The 21,286-nt window shown below is 40.3% G+C and overlaps 1 protein-coding gene across 7 annotated transcripts in view; it reads right to left on the bottom strand.

The window, feature by feature from the left end:
* Positions 1 to 19,605, bottom strand: part of Musk (muscle associated receptor tyrosine kinase) — a 113,096-nt gene extending 93,491 nt beyond the window's left edge. For 4 of the 7 annotated variants that reach the window (XM_008831108.1, XM_008831107.1, XM_008831109.1 and 1 more), the window contains exons 1-3: positions 19,495 to 19,573; positions 7,697 to 7,823; positions 3,178 to 3,329 (exon numbers count right to left, since the gene is read on the bottom strand). In XM_008831108.1, coding sequence (XP_008829330.1) covers positions 3,178 to 3,329; positions 7,697 to 7,823; positions 19,495 to 19,573 — 358 coding nt within the window. Of the gene's footprint in view, positions 1 to 3,177; positions 3,330 to 7,696; positions 7,824 to 19,494 lie in introns of all 7 variants that reach the window. The other 3 variants (XM_008831112.2, XM_008831110.2, XM_008831113.2) reach the window with 1 other exon arrangement.
* Between the last annotated feature and the right edge of the window lie 1,681 nt (positions 19,606 to 21,286).

The following is a 21,286-nucleotide window of genomic DNA, read 5'->3' as shown; positions in this document are numbered from 1 at the left end:
AGGAAAGTAACACAAATTCCAGTGAATTTCACAATTTTATAAACTCTATGAATAAAAGAAAAATACTAGAAAATTTAAAAACATAAATATCAGATTTACTCATAAAAAAGAAAAAAGGCTTTTTGTCTACAACATAGAATCCTATATATCAATCAATAATTTTCTATTGAAAGCTAAGGGTAAAAGGCTTCTAAAACTCTAGCTACAACCAGCAAAAATTTTAGCCAGCAAGAAAAGCAAAATGAAGACTTTCAGCTCTGTAAGGATTCAGAAAATATCTTAGCTATTCATACTCTGAAAAAAATATATATTTGATTTCCTCCAGCAAGATAGTAATAAAAGGTAAGACATAATGAAGAAAAACAAAGACTGAAGAGGTGCCAGGTAGACAGACATAGATTCTATCAACTTGTCTGAACGTGGTGGCAACATTGGGTGATTGTCTCCCATTAGTAGTGTGGGGTCATGGAAGAGAAAAGAAAGCCTGCATTATTGCCAAGTCAACAGAGTGTCCACAGCAGACACGGGCAGCACAGGGTTCACAATGGGGTCTGAGAGTGCTGGTGAGAGTGTAGGGGACACACCACCAAGTAGTTAGTGAGAACTAAGGCTGGGTGGAAAGAAAGTACTAAATGAGAGTCTGTGAAAAGAACAAAGAGGAGCTAGGGGCAAGCAAACGGTGGGGGGGCGCGGGCAGTCAGGAGCGCACAAAGTGGGTGTGGCCTGTAGAGGTAGCATGTAACTAAGACAGACTTAGATGCAGTTCTTATCTGAGGAAGAGACCAGCCAGGAATTTGTGTCTCTTCCTTGGAGGCAAGCGGTGAGTGCAGGAATGTTTTCCACATCCAATAAAACTGGAGAAAGACGTCCATGATCAGAAAGTGACATATTGGAGCTGAGGACCTTGAATTCATTCCATGTCCAGTGGGTGACAAGGCCCATTATAGGTCTTTGATTGGATAGATTGGCAAAGAGTTAAGGCACATAACACTGGATATGTTTTTGTTTTTGTTTTTGTTTTTGCAGGCTGAGGACTTGTGAGGACAAAGTGGCTTATGGTTCTATTGCATGGCTATTAAAACCCTTTCAGATGATGGCAGAGAGAACAGAAAGAAAATGAGAACAGAATTAGAGTCTATGCATATGAGGAAGTGCCTAGGAATGAGTGCTTAATAAATACAAATATAATGGTTTGACAGTGGCAAGGAGGGATACGAGATGAGCATCTAGTACCAACATGAAGGGGGGAAACTGAACAACCTCCAACTAAGTAGAACGTCACTTGGAGGAAAATAGTTTAAATATAGCGAAGGGAGTAGAAGTGTGTGCAAAGAGGTTAGAGATTCAAGAAAGGGTGTTTGACATTCTCCTCCCAAGGCTCAGGAATCATTGATGAAGAGGAGGTAGAAAGACTGTAAGAGCCAGAAGTGGTGATGACCACATGAAACCATGTTCAGACCCAGCAGGACAGGTGCACACATGAATCCACAGTGCTTGTGACAACATGCATAAGATCTATGAAAGCCCAAACCAGACAAAAATGCAGCATGGATGGGGGAGGTAGGCAAGAAGCCCCAGCCCTAGCTGAGGAACTACTGGCATTTGATAACTACAGGGAAAGGGAGAGTCAGTTTTCTTTTACTCCTTATTTATTATTTTTATGTCATATGTATGAGTGTGTTGCCTGCATATATGTAAGTGCACGCATGTCATGAAATGGTGTTGGATCCCCTGTAACTGGAGTTATGAACAGTTGTTAGCTACCGCGTGGGTGCTGGGAATCAAACCCAGGGTCCTCTGCAAGAGCAACTGGAGCTCTGAACTTCTGAGCCATCTCTCCAGCTCCTGAATCAGTTTTCTTTAAGGGAATCATCGATATGATACCAGGTAGGTTGATGCAGCTCCAGGGGATGAATCCACACCCAAGAACATTTGGGGAATATAAACTAGACTCGATAGGCTTTTAAAAAATGATAGAGGATGTGAAATTGGTGGGCTAGTAAGATGAGGATACAGTTGTTGGGGAGGGTCTAAATATGATCAAAATACATTGTGTTAAATACTCAGAGATTCAATAAAAATACTTTTAAAAGAATTAGTCAGATGTGGTGGAGCCCTCCTTTAGTCCAAGTACCTGGGAGGCAAAATCAGGCAGATCTCTATGAGATCAAGGCCAGCCTGGTCTCCATAGTGAGTTCCAAGCCAGCTGGGGATACAGGGAGACCCTGTCTCAAAAAGATAGAAGAAGGAGAAGAAGGAGAAGAAGGAGAGGAGCAGGAGGAGGAAGAAGAGGAGGAGGAGGAAGACGAGGAGGAGGAGGGAAAGAAAGAGGAAGAGGGGGAAGAGGAGGAGGAGGAAGTGGAGGAGGAAGAGCTATCTTTATATACTAGGAATTCTTGTCTATGTATATGGAACATCTCTTTATTTGTTAAATCTCTTGTAATGTCCTTAAACAAAATGTTTTGTAATTTTCTATGTGTAGGTCTAGGGAAAATAAAGGGTGATTGACTCTAATGGAACTTTGTTTTTAAAATGCACAAGGGGCTGGAGAGATGACTTAACAGTCAAGAGTGCTAGCTGCTTTTTCCAGAGGACCCTAGTTTGGTTTCCAGCACCCATAGCAGGACAACCGTTTGTAATTCCAGGTCCAGATACAACACCTTCTTCTGGCCTCCATGGGCACCTGCACACGCATGGCATACACACACACACAAACAAAAATAAATCTTAAAATAATAGAATGCAGCTGGGTGTGGAGGCACATGTCTTTAATCCCAGAACTCAGGACGCAGAGGCAGGTGAATCTCTGTGAGATCAGAGATTCACCTGGTCTACATAGTGATTTCCAGACTAACTGGGGCTATACAGCTCTCAAAAATATCAAAACTAAATATTAGAATACCCAATAAAGTTTTCAGAAGGAAGTTCCCAGATATAATAAAGAGCTGTGTGAAGAAAAAAACAGTGGAAGAAGATACACCTCTAAGGGATTGACTTAGGGTGGTGGTTCACAATAGGAATGAGATATGGCTTTGGTTGGTGTGGAGACTGAATTTTGCACTTGAATATGTCTCACCCCTGAATCTTTAGATACAAGGAACACTCTATTTATTGGTTGTTTCAAACTATGCTGAAGCAACATTGTTAAAATCATAAGTGTCTTTCCAAAACACTCACTCATCTTCACTTGCAGGGCGCCACAACTCTCCACAGCTCCTCCCACACCGTTGTTGGCTATGCAGCAGTAGATGCCATCGTCACTGTCTTCCACACTCAGGATGGTGAGGAGCTGACCATTCTCTCGGATGCTGTAGCGGGTATCAAAGAGCCTGCAGGTCACAGAGCAAAACGGAGGATTGGTGCACTATCTGTGACACTGCAGATATATACAGATATATATTTACACCTACATCTATACCAACACCTATACCTACACACACACACACACACACACACACACACACACACACATTTGCCTTTCATTAGTGGATGACTAGTCAGTGAGGAAGTAGTAATGGCGAAAGGAAATTTGAGCGCCTTCTGAAGAACGCCTTACTTGGTACAGTAAAATAAAGCTACTTTGTGTCCTAACCTCTAGTGGGCTCCACAATCAAACCACCACTGAGTCTGCAAAGCATATCTACAAAGTGATGTACATTGCTAAGAACAAGTGTAACATTTGCTCAGTAAAGTATATGTGCATGTGTGTTCATGTGTGTGCAGGTACACATGTGTATGTTGGTGTGTGAGCACATGTACACATGTATGTGTGGAGGCTGGCTGGAGTGCAACATTCGGTGCTGTTCCTTGGGTGTCATTTACATTTTTTTTTTTTTTTGAGATAGGGTTTCTCACTGGCATGAACTTGAAAATTAGATGGGACTGATTAAGTAGGGATCTGCCTGTCTGCCTTCCCAGTGCTGGGATTACAATCACACAGTGCAAACTTTTATTTATTTATATATTTATTTATTTAGTCTTTTTGAGACAGAGTCCCCCTGCAGCCCCCGCTGGCCTGGAACTTGCTGTGTAGGCCAAGCTGGCCTTGAACTCACTGAAATCCTCCTGCCTCTACCTCCTGAGTGCTGGGACTAAAGGCATAAGCTACCATATCTGGCTCAGTGCCAACTTTTTAAAAATGTGGGTTCTGAGGATTGAATTCAAGTGTCGTGCAAAGTAAGTCATTTACTAACTAAAGTGTCCCCACAACCCAGGATCCATGAGTCTTCTCCCACAAGGAACAGATAGCTGAAAAATGAACGTGCACACATATAAATGTAATAAGCAGGGGCTGGAGAGATGGCTCAGTAGTTAAGAGCACTGGTTGTTCTTTCAGAGGACCCCAGTTTGATTCCCAGCGCCCACATGATGGCTAATAAGTATAACTCCAGTTCCAGGGGACCTGACACCCTCTTCTGACCTTTGCAGGCATTGCATGACACAGGTGCACCCACCTACATGCAGGCATTACACTCATAACATAAAATAAAAATAATAAAATATTTTTAAATGTAATGAGCAGAAAGAACCATTTATAGAAGTCAACAGTATTTAATTTCATATTTATTGATTAAATAAGTACTTTTATTCTAATGTAGTTTAATACCCAAGAATATTGCAGTATGTTTTAAGGAATGAAAAGAGCTGAGTTTATAATTAACTTAATAAAACATGATAGAATCTTACTTTAAAAGGCATTAATGATTAAAGTACATTTCTGCCTTAAATAGAATGGACATCAATTGCCTTTGTGTTTGTAAGTTGCAGCCATGCTTTGTGGGCATGTGTTCATTGTGCAAAATAAGGGTTTTCGTCATGACAGTACCAAACGCGAATTAATGTGCTTTGATCATACCTATCATTACTTTTGTCTTTTGGGTTGTGAGCCTGAGCCCTTAATGGCTGTGCTGTCTCTCCAGCCTCTCCTTCATCTTCAGCTTCCGCTTTCATTTCCCTTACAGAACCCTAAGACTTCTGCTTTTACGAACAAAGAACATGTGATTCTCTAACATGCACCAGGCATTTAACTGCCTCTGGCTTAAGATGTATAAGGAAATAAAAGAGCTTTAAACTGTAAAAGCATTATACACACACACACACACACACACACACACACACACACACATGCAAATTGTCCATTGAGAAGGGAGTTAGGGCAACAGAAAGAAATTTGAGAAAAATCATCAACGTAACAACGTAAAAATAAGTTGTTTTGTGTTAGGTTTTCTGATTGTTTGTTTTCTATAAAAAACACTCAATGCCAAGTGTGTGGCACACAAAATGACTCACGACCCATGTCCTAATCATCACAACCATGGAAGGTGGTATTTGGGCATATTAAGAATCTTAAAATGGATTATCCACTTGGGTCAAGGTAATAACGACTATCCTTTAAAGGTGGAAGAGTCAGAGAAAGAGGCCTGATGTGCAGGCAGAGGTCAGAGTCATATAAGACTAGCATTATAAATAGAGGAGCGGGCCAGGGGACATAGGTGGCATTTGGACTCCAAAAAAGCAAGAAATCTAATTCTGCTCCTGAGCCTTCAGAGGGAGTTCAACTGCCTACATTTCAGTTTTAGCTCAGTGAGACTGCCATAGAGTCATGGCCTCTGGAACTATGAGTTAATAAGTTTGTGCTGTTTTAAGTCACTAAATTTGGGACAATTTGTTATAGTCACAATAGGAGATGAACATAACCTTTGGTGCCTGCTTAGCATGGTGTTGCAACAAATACCAAAAAAATGGAGATGTGGCTTTCTAGTTGGGAAATGGATTACACCGGCAGCATTTTGAGGAGCATGATGAAAAGATAGCCTTGATTTCTTAAAGAGGCTGTCAGCAGAAACATGTGCACCAATGATAGTTATTGAAGACTCAGAAAGAAGAGTGGTGAGAAAACTCTAAATTGTCTTACAGCACACCTAAATTATCGCAGGCTGACTGTGGACTTGAAGGGACTGTTGATAGAAATATGGATGCTGTCGGGCTGGAGAGATGGCTCAGCAGTTAAGAGTGCTGGCTGCTTTCACAGAAGACCTGGGATTAGTTCCCAGCACCTATGGTGGCTAACAACCACCTGTAACTCTAGTTCCAGGGGATCCAAAGCCCTCTTCTGACCTCCACAGGCATTGCATGACACAGGTGCACTTACATACATGCAGGCAATACACTCATGCACATAAAATAAATAAAATATTAAAAAAGAGAAGAAATATGGATGTTGAAGGCTCTGCAGGCAGAGGCCAAGAAGAAACATGGGACATCACGAGAATATCAAGGAAAGGAAATCCTTGCCACACAGTGGCAGAGAGCTCGGCTAGATGACACCTCACATGTCTGCAGAAGATGACTCTTATAAATAATGGACTCACATTTAGCCAAGGAAATTTCTAGACACAGTGGTTGTTGGATACTTGAGGTAAACTTCAAGAGGGAAAAGATAATTTGAAGAAATGCTGTTAGGAAAAGCTGAAACTCAGGTTTGATGATTTAGAAAAAAAAATTCTTAATTTATCCAAATTGCAAAATAAGCTAAAAAAATTTTCAGTGTCTGTATTTGGTCTATGAGTTGTTATGTTCTAGAGCTTCTGGGATAGCTTGCCTGGGAAAGAACATGAAGGCTACAACACGAGGTGATTCCCCACAACACAGGGCATCTCCCACTCCAGGCCTATGTCATAGAAAGAAACACTGCATTTCAGTTAGAGGTTAGTGACAATAAACATGTCCTCTCTCCCATCCAAGTTCACCAACCATAATCTATGGATACCAGTTCAAACACTTGCTAAGAACAGAGTGTTCTCACTTCCCCCTAATTCATGTGTTGAAATTGAGTGTCAAATGTGATAGCATTTAGAGATCGGGCCTTTGCAAGGTGGTTAGGTAATGAGAATGGAACCCTTAGGAGTAGGATTAGTGCCCTTATAAAAGAAACTCCAGAGAGCTTCTTCTGCCCTTCCCTCACAGGAGGACCTAGTGGGAAGAATGGCCATCTCTGAACCAAGAAGCAGGCCCTAACCAGGCACTGAATCTGCTGGCTCCCTGAACTCTGGACTTCTCAGCCCAGGGGCCAGTGAAAAATAATTTTCTGTTGTTTATAAGCTACTCAGGCTTTTGTCACATTAGCACATGTACAAAGAGCATTTAGCCTTAGTGTAAGCTGCATGGCCTGCTGGAAAGCCCACAGCTTACTTTGTTTTAGATTTTTTTACAGAGCATTTTTTTGATCAGATAACTATTTTAAAGAGGAAAGAAGAGCAGAGCCATTATCTGCCAAATGGGAATTTCATCTGTTTGAGAATTTCTCATTTCGAAAGAAAAAGATGATAGTGACTTGGAAGTCATATTCCTAGGCAACAGACTTCACATTTTGAGGATTCTAGACATGGAGTGGGTGAGGCTGGCAGCTCCTAGCGCCTCTGTGCATCCTGGAATATAACGCCTGCAGAGTTAGCGTTTCAAAGCACTTCCTAATTACTGTGATGCTTCTGGCTCTAAGCTGGAAGTTCCCTGAAGTCCCATGTCAGACACATCACTGTTTTGCCTTGGGAAGCTCTTAAATGCCCTGAACTTCACATCTTAATGAATGAGCAAAATGTTCAAGAAAGTGAACTTTAGCGCCAGCAAAAGCTGCAGTTGTATTTCTATCAAAGAGAAACAGTAAAACACCCTTACCAGAATGAGACAAAATACTTACTTAATGAGAATTTTATTTCTGGTCCAAGAAATCTCAGGCTGAGGGTAGGACTCCACTGCACACATGAAAGTAGCCACTTCTTCAACTAAGGCGTCCACAGTTTCAAGAGGTGTGGTGATAACAGGAGCTGAATAGAGAGCAGAAACAAGAAAGAACTTTCCAGAATGCTGTTTACTAACTGGCTATTTGACAGCCAGAAGCCATCACATACTCCTATTAAAAACTCCAGTGGGGTCGGGTGTGGTGGTGCACACCTTTAAATCCCAGCCCTCAAGAGGTGGTCTCTGTGAAATGGAGGCCAGTACAGTCTACATAGTAAATTCCAGACCAGCTGAGGCTACATGGAGACCCTGTGTCAAAAAAAGAAAGAAAAAGAAAAGAAAAACAACAAAACAAAACACCTCTGATTGGGGGCTGGAGAAATGGCTCAGCAGTTAAGAGCACTGGCTGTTCTTGGAGAAGACCTGGGCTCTGTTTCCAGTGCCCACATGGCCACTAACAATCACCTGTAACTTCAGTTCCAGGGAATCTGATGCCCTCTTTTTGGTCTCTGTCTTAGTTTGTTCTTCATTGCTGTGACAAAACACTCTGACCAGTACCAACTTGGGGAGGAAAGGGTTTATTTGTCTTACATCTCCCAGGTCGCATGCAGTTCATCAGGGAGCCCAAGGTAGGAACTCAGGGCAGGAACCTGGAGGCAGGAGCTGGAGCACAGGCCATGGAGGAACGCTGCTTACAGGCTTGCTCTCCTGGCCCCTGCTCAGCCTGCTTTCTTATGCAACACAGGCCCACCTGCCCAAGAGTGGCACCACCCACAGTGGGCTGGGCCCTCCCACATCACTCATCAAGAAGATGCCCTTCGGACATGGCCACAGGCCAGTCCAATAGAGGCAATTCCCCGATTGAGGCTCCCTCAACCCAGGTGTGTTAAGTTGACACTAAAGCTATCCAGCATAGTCTCCATAGGCATTGTACCCATGTAGTGCACTTACAGGTAAAATATTCATATAAAATTATTTTTTATTTTTTATGTGTATGCATATATTACCTGGATGTAGGTAAGTGCACCCGTGTCATGCAATGTCCACAGAGGGCAGAAGAGGCTGTCGGAATCTCTGGGAATGGCATTATGGACAGTTGTTAGCTGCCATGTGGGTGCTGGGATTTGAACCCGGGTCTTCTGCAAGAACGAGTGTTCTTAACTCCTGAGCCTTCTCTCCAGCCCCCATATAGATAAAAACTTTAAAAATGCACAACTCTGATGGGCATTGGATGGTCTGCCTATATTCCCAGTGCTTCGAAAGTATAAAAAAGGGATTCCTGGGGCCGGAGAGATGGCTCAGTGGTTGAGAGCATTGACTGCTCTTGCAGAGGACCCGGGTTCAATTCCCAGCACCCACATGGCGGCTATGAACTGTCTTAACTCCAGTTTCAGGGGAATCCAAAGCCCTCTTCTGAGCTCCGTGGCATTGCACGGCACGGGTGCACTCACATACATGCAGGCAATACACTTATACACATATAAATAAATAAATAAATAAATAAATAAATAAATAAATAAATAAATAAATAAATATTTTCTAAAAAATAGATTCCTTGGGGCATTCCTTGGGTGAGCTGCTAGCTATGGTAGCTGAATTGGCAAGGGATCCTGTGTCAGTAAAGTGGAAAGTGATCAAGGATGACACTTGATGTCAGCTCTACCTCTGGCATTCAAACATGCACATACACCACATAGACATAAAAGAAATGAAATAGAAACCAAAACTACACTCGCTGGGATGACCATAAAGAAAACGAAAGAACAAAAGTTAGCAAAGATGTTGATTGATTAGACCCCTGTGCATTGTGGGTAAGAATTAAATGGTAGACACTGTGGAGAAAATTCTGGGGATGCCTCAAAAAGAAAACAGAATTAAGATCAACAATTCTACTTCTAGGTCATTTTCAAAAGAAGTGAAAGTTGAGATTCAAATATATGTTTACACCTCTGTATTCACGGCAGCGCCATTTACAATAACCGGAGAATGGGAGCAACCTAAATGTCCACCAACAGACGCATAAACAAAATTTAATGCGCATGTACAACTGAATATTATTTGACAATGAAAACAAATGAAGCGTTATATTCTATGATGTGGAAACAATAAATAAAAGAAGCACACAAAGGCCCATATTACACGGTTCTGTTTATAGTAGATGTTTATTACAATTTGCAGTTCCATGGAGAGAAGCTATACTGATGGTCTAGGACTGTGTGGGAGGCAGGAAGTAGAGGAATCGAAACTGGGATCAGTAGGGTTCTAGTTAAAACCGTGTAATGGAAATGTTCTGAAACTGATCACGGAGGCAACTGCGCGCACAATTCATGGGAAATATTTGACGAGTGAATTATATTTCCATAAAGCTGTTTCATTTTATTTATACAACAGAAGAGCAAAGGGAGAGGGGCTGAAAATCTGGATGATGTAAAGACTATTACATTAAATAACATCAAGCCCAGAAAGGCAAATATTGTATCATCTTACTCATAACTAGAACCTAAAACCTCAATCTCACGGAAGAATGGCAGTTACCAGAGATATTGGAGACAAGAGGGAGGGGAGGAGGCTGATCAAAATGGCTAGTATGGTATTGTTGGACAACAGGAATAAATTCTGGCATTCAATGGCAAAGCAAGGTGGGCATAATTAACACTGACGCATTGTCTGTTTCAAAATAGAAATTTGAATGTACTCACATAAAGAAATGATAAAATGTTAAGGCGATGGATGCTTTAATAACCATGATTACCACTTAATGTGTACATGAATCAAAACCCACACACAATGTCTCATAATCATAATCATGTATAAATATTGTGAGAAGCAAAAGATAAAATTTTAAAACACATAGAAAGAAAATTTATGAAGCATATCTCTGATATCTAGATGATGAGAGATGATAGACACATTAAATGATCAACTACTCCTATATAATTATGAATAGTGTCCCCATATGTTCCAAAAATACATGCATCTGAACAACAAATTATAACCTGGCTGGTTAAATAAATAGCATGAATAATATTTTTAAAAATATTTTATTATTTTTATTTTATGTATATTTGTGTATTGCCTGCATGTATGTGAGTGCACCTGTGTCGTGCAATGCCGCGGAGGTCAGAAGAGGGCTTCGGATTCCCCTGGAACTGGAGTTAAGAATGGTTTGTAGCTGCCATGTGGGTGCTGGGAATCGAACCCAGGTCCTCAGCAAGAGCAGTCAGTGCTCTTAGCCACTGAGCCATCTCTCCAGCCCAATGAATAATATTTTAGATGAGGTCATTGGTGACAGACTTGCAAAGCAACTACAGCAAACTGGTCTGTTAGCTTTCCACTTAAGATATACTCACTTGCTGAACAAGCCTTATTTTCTCAGTGAAGTCAAAGGAGTTCATTTCAGCTAATGAGAGGAAAACGAAGGAAAGTTTTACTGGCTCAGATTTCCCTCACTAAGCTTTTAAGTTTCTGTTTGAACATCACCTCCTCCCATGCTCCCTGACTTGTAGACAGAGCCATGTGCCCTTTCCCTTCACCTTAAACGACACTGCATACATTACTCCTGTAGCATTTATCACACAGACTCTATTAAGATGGTCTTTGTTCCACTAAAATGCTTTTGTTCCACACTCAATGATTAAAACCTTGATCTTAGGGTTAAGGAATATGTCTTAAACCCCTCTAGTGTCATAGAACACAGAGACTGATGTACAGTTTAAATTAAAAACCGTATTACTGAAGCTATTCAAAGGTAATAAGGAAAATATTGACTTTGTTGAAATAAAAATAAATTCTTTAAGTAAAATTATATACATATAACCATTGCCTATATTATGATGTCATATATAAATGTACCGATGTCCCCCTTTCTACAGCTTTTCAATAAAATAATCATTAAAATATTCAGAAAGCAATATAAAGAAGAAAAAGAAAAGAAAAGTACATTATTAAAGAATAGTCAAGAGATGTAGGGTACAGGGTGGCAGGCAACAAGTAAAATCTCCAGACAAAAGAAGGTAATGACCGAAGAGTGTGGTACAGAGGAATGAATAGGCAATAACTTTCCAAATTTGAAGGAAAATAAGCCCATGAATATTCAGGCTGAAACTACCACCAGCTGCCAAAATACTCTTAACAAGAACCAAATCCATTCCAAGTTGAACTGGTTAAACCCTACTAGAAGGGAAACAATTACTTTAATGGAAATACTAATTAGACTGACCTGATATTATTCAGCAGAAATAACAAAATACTGGGGCTGGAGAGATGGCTGAGTGGTTAAGAGCACTGGCTACTCTTCTATCCGTGTTCAAATCCCAGAACCCACATGGTGGCTAACAACCATCTGTAACTCCAGTTCTAGGGGAATCCAACACCCTCTTCTGACTCTGTAGGCATTGCACAATATGTGCACAATGCAGACATACACTCATACACATAAAATAAAAATATAATAAGTTAAATATATATTTTAAGTTGTTAGGGGGCTGGAGAGATGGCTCAGTGGACCTGATTTCAAATCCCCAGCACCCACTAAAAAGGCAGGCTGTGGCCACCCAGGCCTATAACACCAGTGCTGTGGAAGGCAGAGACAGGGGAATCCCTCAGACTTGCTGGCTGCTAGCATAGCTCCATGTTCAGTGAGAAACCCTGTCCCAAGGGAATAAGGTGGAGCATGATAGAGGATACCAGGTGTCCTCCTACAGCCTGAGCACACTCTCATGTGAACATACATGCATACACACATGTGTGCATATGCACCCACACACACATACACACATACCACCCAAAAAGCTGTTAGTATTACAAGAATGTGGTAGTATTTTTAACATAAGAGATTTTTCTCAGTCGATACAGTGAGGAATAAGAAATCAGCACATTGACACACCCTCACAACACATATGCACAAACACAGTCATACACAGTCATATACACATACACACAGTGTCATACACACATATGCACACAGTCATACAGTCATACGTACACAGTCATACAAGATACACATATACACAAACGCAGTCATGCATAATCATACACATACATACAAACACAGTCAAATATAGTCATAAACACACATACACACAGTCAAATACAGTCATACACACACATACACACAAACACAGTCAAATACAGTCATATACACACAGCCATACAGTCATACATACATAGTCATACAAGATATACAGACACACAAACACAGTCAAATACAGTCATACACACACAGTCATCACAGTCATACACACACATACACACAAACACAGTCATGCATATGTACACAGACATGTGCACATATACTCACAGACATACACACACGAACAAATAATAAAGTTTTAAAAGACACATTTTTATTTATACGTGTGTATGCCATCTGTTTGGGGGTATCCAAGGAGGCCAGAAGAAGGTGTCATGTCTCCTGGAGCTGGAGTTACTGGCAGTTGTGAGCTGCCTATGTAAGTGCTGGGAAGAGAAATTAGGTCCTCCAGAAGACAGCAGGTACTCAACCTCTGAGCCATCTCTCTAGCCCCATAAAAAATTTATTTAAAAAGTTATTGATATCTTAGAATCTATTATTAAAAAATCTCACACATAGAAATGTACATTAGATGACATTCACAGCACAAATAGATGAGGTAAATAAAAGGCATGAGTCATTTTGTCTTCCTAGTATGGTTTGCCGGAGCTGGTTTGTTCTAGCTTGCAAGAACCTGCTCATTTTTGTTGTGAGAAAATTGTTAAGCATAGCCATTATTGGTAAACTAAATTGTATACATTTATAGTTAAGTAAATTATATTTGTGCTTAATACCGACAATGCTTACAATCAATCACTTCCAAACTGGGGAGATGGTTTACTTAATAAAAGTCTTGCTGTGTAAGCATGAGGAATTGAGTTCAATCCCCCAGAATCCATGTAAAAACAATGGATAGACGCGTGTACGCCTGCCATCCTGGGGCTGCGGAGGTAGAAATGGGACTTTGTGGGGCTCGCTGGCCAGCCAGTCTAGCTGCATTGGTGAGCTTCATGTTCAGTGAGAATAAGGTGCAGAGCAACAGAACAAGATGTCCAAAGTCACCATATGACCTGCACACACATATAAGCACACTTGTACACACACATGCACACACACACACACACACACAAATCCATCAATTGTTTTTTAACTACACTTACTATTATCTAAGTTCTTGGGGTTATTTTTGTGTAATGTATTTGCATGGTGGAATGGTATCAAAGGGTGATGCTGTACCAGTTATTTCCTAACTCTGTCTTCAGTGCTGGTAGTTTGAAGCTGGCTGTGGGTTAGAATTTTTATACTATGGAAGTTCAAGAGGGAAAACAAATCAAAATTGTTTTTTACAGGAAGGAAAGTATTAAGTATATACCAGCACACTGTTTACTATACAGGACAACATGCAAATATTGCAAATACATTTTAAATATATTTTTATTTAATGTTTTTATTTTATGTGTATAAGTGTATTGCCTGCATGTGTGTGAGTGCACCCGGGTCATGCAATGCCGCAGAGGTCAGAAGAGAGTGTCGGATTCCCCTGCAACTGGAGTTAAGGACGGTTCATAGCCGCCATGTGGGTGCTGGGAATCGAACCCGGGTCCTCTGCAAGGGCAGTCAGTGCTTTTAACCGCTGAGCCATCTCTCCAGCCCCTTGAAGAGTATTATTAATAAAGAATATGCTCAGGCTTTAGCGAAAAGGAAAAATGGTGGGAAGCAAAATCATATCAGCTGCACTATGCGCTATCACATTTTAAAGCTACATAGAAAAAAGAGGAAGAGTCCTAGAAGTGGACGAGCTTTTTTAAAATTTTATATTTTGTCTTTTCAAAATGAATCTTAAATATCATGTTATTTTTATTAAGAATAAACTTTATTCATTAGTTTCTTCCACTCAGCTCACACACTGAGGAATGACAGAGGTCTTACCATGAATAGTGACCCAAACTCTATGGAGATTAGTTAAGACAAAAGAAGTATAAAATCCATATGAATAAATACATGAGATGTTGCTAAGAACTTTATTGTTAATACCTCCTATGGCGTTCAGAGTTGTGACAATTGAGTGAAATTTGGTTCTGGTTTTAGTAATATCAGCATCTAAAGTTGTTCAAGAATGCTCTACATCCTTGTCATCATACATTTTTTACACTGTCTTATTTATTTTTTTTAATTTTTTTAATTTTTATGTATATGAGTGTTATGTCTGCATGTATGTAAATGCACCCATCTGGTCTTGTGCAGTGCCCATGCCTCCATGGGCACCCCTGGAGCTGGAGTTACGCATGGTTGTTAGCTGCCATATGGATGCTGGGATTCAAACCCGGGTCTTCCGCAAGAACATCCAGTGCTCTTAACCACTGAGCCATCTCTCCAGCCCCATATAAAGCTGGATGTTGTAGCATGTGCATCTGTAATCCCAGTGTACTCATGGCAAGGTGGAAGGTGGAGGTGGAAGACTCCCTGGAAGCTCGCAGGCCAGTGAGCCTGCATCATACAGAAGCAAGCAAGAGACCTTGTTTCAAACCAAATAGAAGGCAAAGACTGATAGCCAAGATTGTGCTCTGATCACACATATGCCGTGGCTTGCACACACCTGCACTCACATATACGAAAATGCACCCTGTGCACGCACACATGCAAAGATGAAAAATTAAAAATAAAGTTCCTATCTTTTATCTCTAAGATGTCTTGTGTCTTCTAGCCATGGTTACACACAGAGAGGAATGGAAGACTTCCATCAGTATTAATTTCTAGGAACAGAATATAATTCTTGAGATCTATTTTGCCCATCTTCCCAAATCATCCAAATTTACTTTGCAAGTTTTGCTGACATGATCGCATAGTTGCATTTAAGGATGTGGGTGATCCAGCAGGCTGTTTCTTGTTTACTTTCATTCTGTTACCCGACTTTCATCTCAGCCAGAGCCTGTTTGAACTGGAGCACTGTTTCTTTTTTCACTCCAAGAACTACATGATCAACAAACACATGAAGATGAATGCAGTGTTTTCTAGATCCAAAGAGAACTGAGCTTGAAAACTGGCTATTGGTGGGTAGGACATGCTGTAACCTCCCTTTGTGTTTCCTGGGCACTAGGACATGGCACTGAATACCAACTTCTGGTAGAACCATCACAGATAAACATGACCAAATGCAAAGAAAAAAAGATGCATCTACTACTTTTGTTTCTTAAAAAAATTAGAGCAGAGACCTTGAAAATATTCTATTGTTTTTAATATTATAAATACAGTAATTTTTAGTACCAGAAAGCACTTTGATATTAGAAAAAATTTCAAATTCTCCAAAGAGAATAACAGGTATTGAGTTAAATTATTTGACTATCTTATTAACTGGCACATTTACTTATAATGCAGTGGAAATTTCTGTTATGGTTTCCTTGCAAATTTTGAGATCCATTAATAATAATATAACCATTTATTAATGCTAGGTCATTAATTCCCTTGCAGCACGGTGCACTCTTGATCACTCCCTGTAGGATGGCACTGCATAGGAGTTCTGTTCAGCCTACCAGACTTTCTGAGTTTATATCTCTTGGGAATGTTGCTTTGGGTTTGAGCCATAGATGTGTAAGGAGTTGTGTAAAACATGCTACGTGTTACCATCAAAGCAATCACAGACAATCCTTAGCATAAAGCTGGATTATGGCAGGTACTTCTTCATTTTATGAAGAAACTGAGGTATTACAACTGCTTTCACAAAGACATGCAGAAAGAGGCTGGGGACCAGGAATAAAAATTTAATCTCAACATTCTTCCCAGGACTTCAATATCTTTGTTCCACTTTCTTCATTGTCCAACCTCTGTCTCCTGATATTTTGCCATATAACCCCAGATTCTTTACCCTCTAAGCTGTATGGATCCTGGAAAACACCAATCCTGAATTAATCCGAACACCTGCCCTTATTCCCCTAGGTTCACATAGCCTTGCTAGATACACTGAGCTGTTGTCTACACTCTCACCTTGGTCCTCTACTGGGCTAGTATACTCCCGTCATCCTCCTGAATGGACCAGCCTGCTGAGGTCCCTGACACCCTTCCCTTACTGCCCCTCCTTCCAAGGACCTCAAGGCCTTTAGAGACATCAAGAAATTTTGATATGTCAATTCTTTCTTTCTTTCTGTAAGGTCAATAATATTTAAAGCAACTGTGTTGCTCCAAACACACAACAAGCAACTCTGACAATGTATGCCAGTATGAACCATTCACCCTGGACTGGCTGTCCTGAAGGTCAATGACAGCTGTGTTTGTATTGACTCACCCGTATGTCTAATCTGTGAATCCTATCCCTGTATGCATACGTTTTAAAAGATGAAGTTATTCTAGTTTAATCTAAAGAGAAATCATTTAGAGTTTAAAACCTCTGGGCTTGGTAGTAAATGAGTTAATTTTGAAAGTGGAGTTTTATGAAGAAATTTTGGAGCATAGTAAATTAATCCTATGCTGCCTATGCAAACTCCTCTACCCAGAAGGATTTAGCACCACAGCATATGCTTAGTACAACCCGGTAAATCAGCAAGGGCCCTAGAAATATGGAGTTAGGGACCATTTTCAGTAAAATGTCTACTTTCATATATGACAATTTGTAAAATTTTCCTACTTGCGGTGAGGAAATTGAGCTCACTGAAAATCTCACTACTTAAAATGATCTAGAAAGCCAACGACCATTCTTTTTGTCTTGGAAATACTAGGAATGCCATGTAATTCAAAACTAAAATAATAAGCTATTAAGTCTACAAATCTGGATATTAATTTTATAAAGAAAACAGTGTGCGGAGAGTTAGAACAGAATGCTCTTACTACTCTTCAAAGCCTTAATTGCTCTTCTTTTAGAGACATCCATTTTAAATATGTCCACTACTTTGAACATGTTGATTTATTGTGTAATGCATTATTGTGTTTTTCATGATGTTATTCACGTTCGGAATTCTCCTTGTATATTGAATGGATGTTTAATCACCTCGGTGTGGTGTCTTGGGGTAAGGCTGATGTTAAAGGCATGCAAATTTAAATTTTACAATAAACAGAGTAGGCTCAGGCAAACATTATTTTAATTTTTGAAATAGTAAATAAATTATAAAAAACAAAGTTAAATTGGCAATCTGATTGCTTTGTTGAAAAGCCAAGCCATTTGGTATTGCCACTTTATGCCATGACATTTTGAAGTTTGTTTAGAGAGATGGTGGTTGAGAACTGAAAATTATTTCTTTTCTGAATATAAATTAGAATATAGATACAGAGATGTTTGGTGGAGTTTTTGTTGGTATTGTTTTGTACATCAAATTATGATTTAGATCTTTGAAATCAATTGTCCTGCTCTTAGCAATCTGGATTTTAGTAAATTTTAGTATTTAGCCTGGTAACTTTGATGCAACTTCTTGGTATAGAATCAAACAAATGACACCTATTACAGACCATAGGTCCAAACATCCAGGTGCTGTACTACCGGACATCCGTTGTCTGATCAGGAAGTATTAAAATAACCAAAGCCAATGTTAAGTCCTTCTGACTACTATTAGCTATTAGCTATTTTAAAGTCTTTAGATTCTTTTTTTTAATCTAAAATTACCTTAAAGTATCATTGAAATGTGAACTTCTTACTTTGAAGATACAACTTTATCCAATAAAATGGAAAAACAAGCAAGTAAATAAGTTGATAAATGTATATAATCAGGTTGTTTGGGAAAAAGAGCTGTCTGTTATTTACATGGGAATCTTGACCTTGTGGCTTCAGAATTGTTGGTGAACCACAAAATCTAAAGATATGTTTCTTATCTACATACAGATACTTCTCTCACTGATTACACAATACAAACTTTTTCAATACTCTGTTAAAGCAATATAATGCATTTGACTATGTCCTAAAACACAGAAGCCTTCTCAACTCCATTGTAACACATTAACATACAACTATTCAATTGATAAATATTCAATCTGTTTTTGTATGTTTTGAAAAGATTTCAATGAAACCCTCGGTCCCTTTACAAATCACATGCTTTCCACTCTTCAGACTTGCAATACTCTAGTTTCATAAGACACTGGCCAGAAACCATGTCACTGTGGACATTCTTGCTACTGCAACAGGTGTTTGTCAGTTTCTTAAGTTGCTTTCCTTTCCTCTGAGGTGGTGTTATTTCCGGTACATTCCAAAGGCTCTGAAAAAAAATGTTTGCAGTCTCTTGCCAAGTCAAATCATGACTCCAGTAACAAAGCTACCGGGAACCTCTTGTTTCCAGGTTTCATTTCTATAGGCACCTTTACGTGGACCTTTCTGCAAGTCTGACTTCTAGCCAATAAAACACTCATTAGGAGTTAGGTAAAAAGGAAAACTGAAAATAGAAATGACTTTGGTTCAGGAGCAGAACACACTAGCTATCTGGAAATGGAGCAGATTATACGTCTGGCGAACCCAGTATGGACCGTTTGCTCTCCTCATCCATTTAGACCACCCCAAAGTTTGACATACACAGAAACCAAGCAGCCTTTGATAGCTTGCAGTCTACCTGGTAGCACTTCCCTAGAAGGGAGGACTCTGTGAACATTGTGTGGCTAAACTTCCATCACAAAACTTAGGAGGGAAAGTCTAATTTACTTACGTAGTTTCCTCTTCCATACATTCCACCGCTATATGACCCAGACCCACGACATTATGAATCATTCACCATGAAGTTCACACACACTTCAGGACTGTGACAAGGCGACAAGGAGACAAGATTGCCCAGACTAACCTTTTGGAAGTTTCTCGGTCCCGCTGAAGGCAACCAGGGTGAGAATCTGTACCAGTGGAATGTTGACGAGCTCTCTCATGATTAATCCAGACTGCGCAGGAGAAAGCGACTTCTGGAGGATGCGAGGAAAAAGTCCCACGCTTTACATTTTAAAGCGCGGTTTGTTACAATAGGGTTGTGTGCTAATGACTGTTTGTGTCCGCAGCGCCACGGGCTCTAAGTACAAGCAGGAATTCTCAGACCTGGCCGAAATGATGGACATGGCCAGCTGGTGAGTATCTACTTAGACCAGTAATGCAAGTAGAGGGCTGGAGGAACAAGGGAAAGAAAATCCTCTCAGAATCCCTTTTAAGACAGTGGCAGAAGGACAATACCAGATGCCCTTCGCAGCCACCATGGAATTCCCTGAGGTACAAGCTTTCCTAAGCTGATTTTAGCCCACCACCTCTCCTGCACTCAAACGGGGAACCTAATTTTGATTCCTCCCCATCTCTCACCCCACAGTCAGGCTGTTCCAGTTGCTGCAGATTTTATCTACTGAATACTCTTTGATTTCTTCCCCTCCTTTGGTTCACATCAGTGTCATTAATCCTAACTTGTTTCTTAGGCATTCGTTTTCTCTGGAAGACAGCTGCAGAATCTTGTACCTTCTCCCTGTTAATGTGTTATAGCTAGCTAGCCCCTCCTGCCTGAAAGTCACATAAAAATGCATGCAAACCTTCCTGAGAAGGCATAGGACTCACTGGAATCTGTCTCTATAGCCTCATCTTTTACCATCCATGCTTTTTAATATTGTGACTTGCTGATATTGCCCCATTCCCAAGGAACCCTAATTGACTGGAAAGCAGTCACCTTCTCACAGCGAGGTAAACTGCTTCAAACCATACCAACCACCTGCTCCCAAGAGCATGAGAGCTAGATTCATCTTTTCTTCCAGGATGATACAATATTGAGGAGAGGGTGCTGACACAGTGTCCATGAGTGCATGCTGTGTTCGTGACTTTTCTCATTGCTGTGACCAAATACCTGACCAGAAGCAACTTAATGGAGAAAAAGGTTGTTTTGGCTCATAGTTTGAGGGTACAGTCCCCCATACTGGGGAAAGTTCAGTGGCAGGAGCTGGAGGCAGTTGGTCACACCAGCTACACTCAGGACAGGAGGCAGGGAGAGCTTAATGCTGGTGCTCAGTTTGATTTATTTTTTACCTCCTTTTTATTTAGTCCACGACCACAGCCCATGTGATAGTGTAACCCACATTAAAAGTGAATCTTCCTTTCTTAGTTAAACCTTTCTGGAAACACCTTCACAGACATGTCCAGAGATGTATCTCCTAGGTGACTCCATCAAGTTAACAATGAAAATCAACCATCAGGCACATAAACTACAGTGATGAGGTCAAAGCTACAGTCCTTCCACTCTCATTTTTAAAATAATCTAAAATGTAATTCATGCACATGATATGTAAAGAAAAACACAGTAAACAATATGGGTTGGTATACAGTGAAAAATTAGTCTCACACTTGCCCTAACCACTCAGTTCCCCTTCCCAATGGAAGCAGTTACCTGTCATAAGTGTTGGCAAGAACAGGGAGAAAAGAAAGCCCTTATATAGCATTGGCAAGAATATAAATTAGTGCCATGTTTGAAAAAAGTATGGAGATTTCCTAATAACCTAAAAGTAAATTACTCTATGATCAAGCAATCTCACTTCTCACATATAGCCAAATAAACTGAAATTGGCATGTCTAAGACCTATTTGCATGTCCATGTTCACTTCAGTAGCCAAAATAGG

This window comes from Nannospalax galili, unplaced genomic scaffold, assembly GCF_000622305.1.
Source record: "Nannospalax galili isolate Female #2095 unplaced genomic scaffold, S.galili_v1.0 scaffold1255, whole genome shotgun sequence".
NCBI lineage: Eukaryota > Metazoa > Chordata > Mammalia > Rodentia > Spalacidae > Nannospalax > Nannospalax galili.
This window is presented reverse-complemented; position numbering and strand designations above follow the sequence as displayed.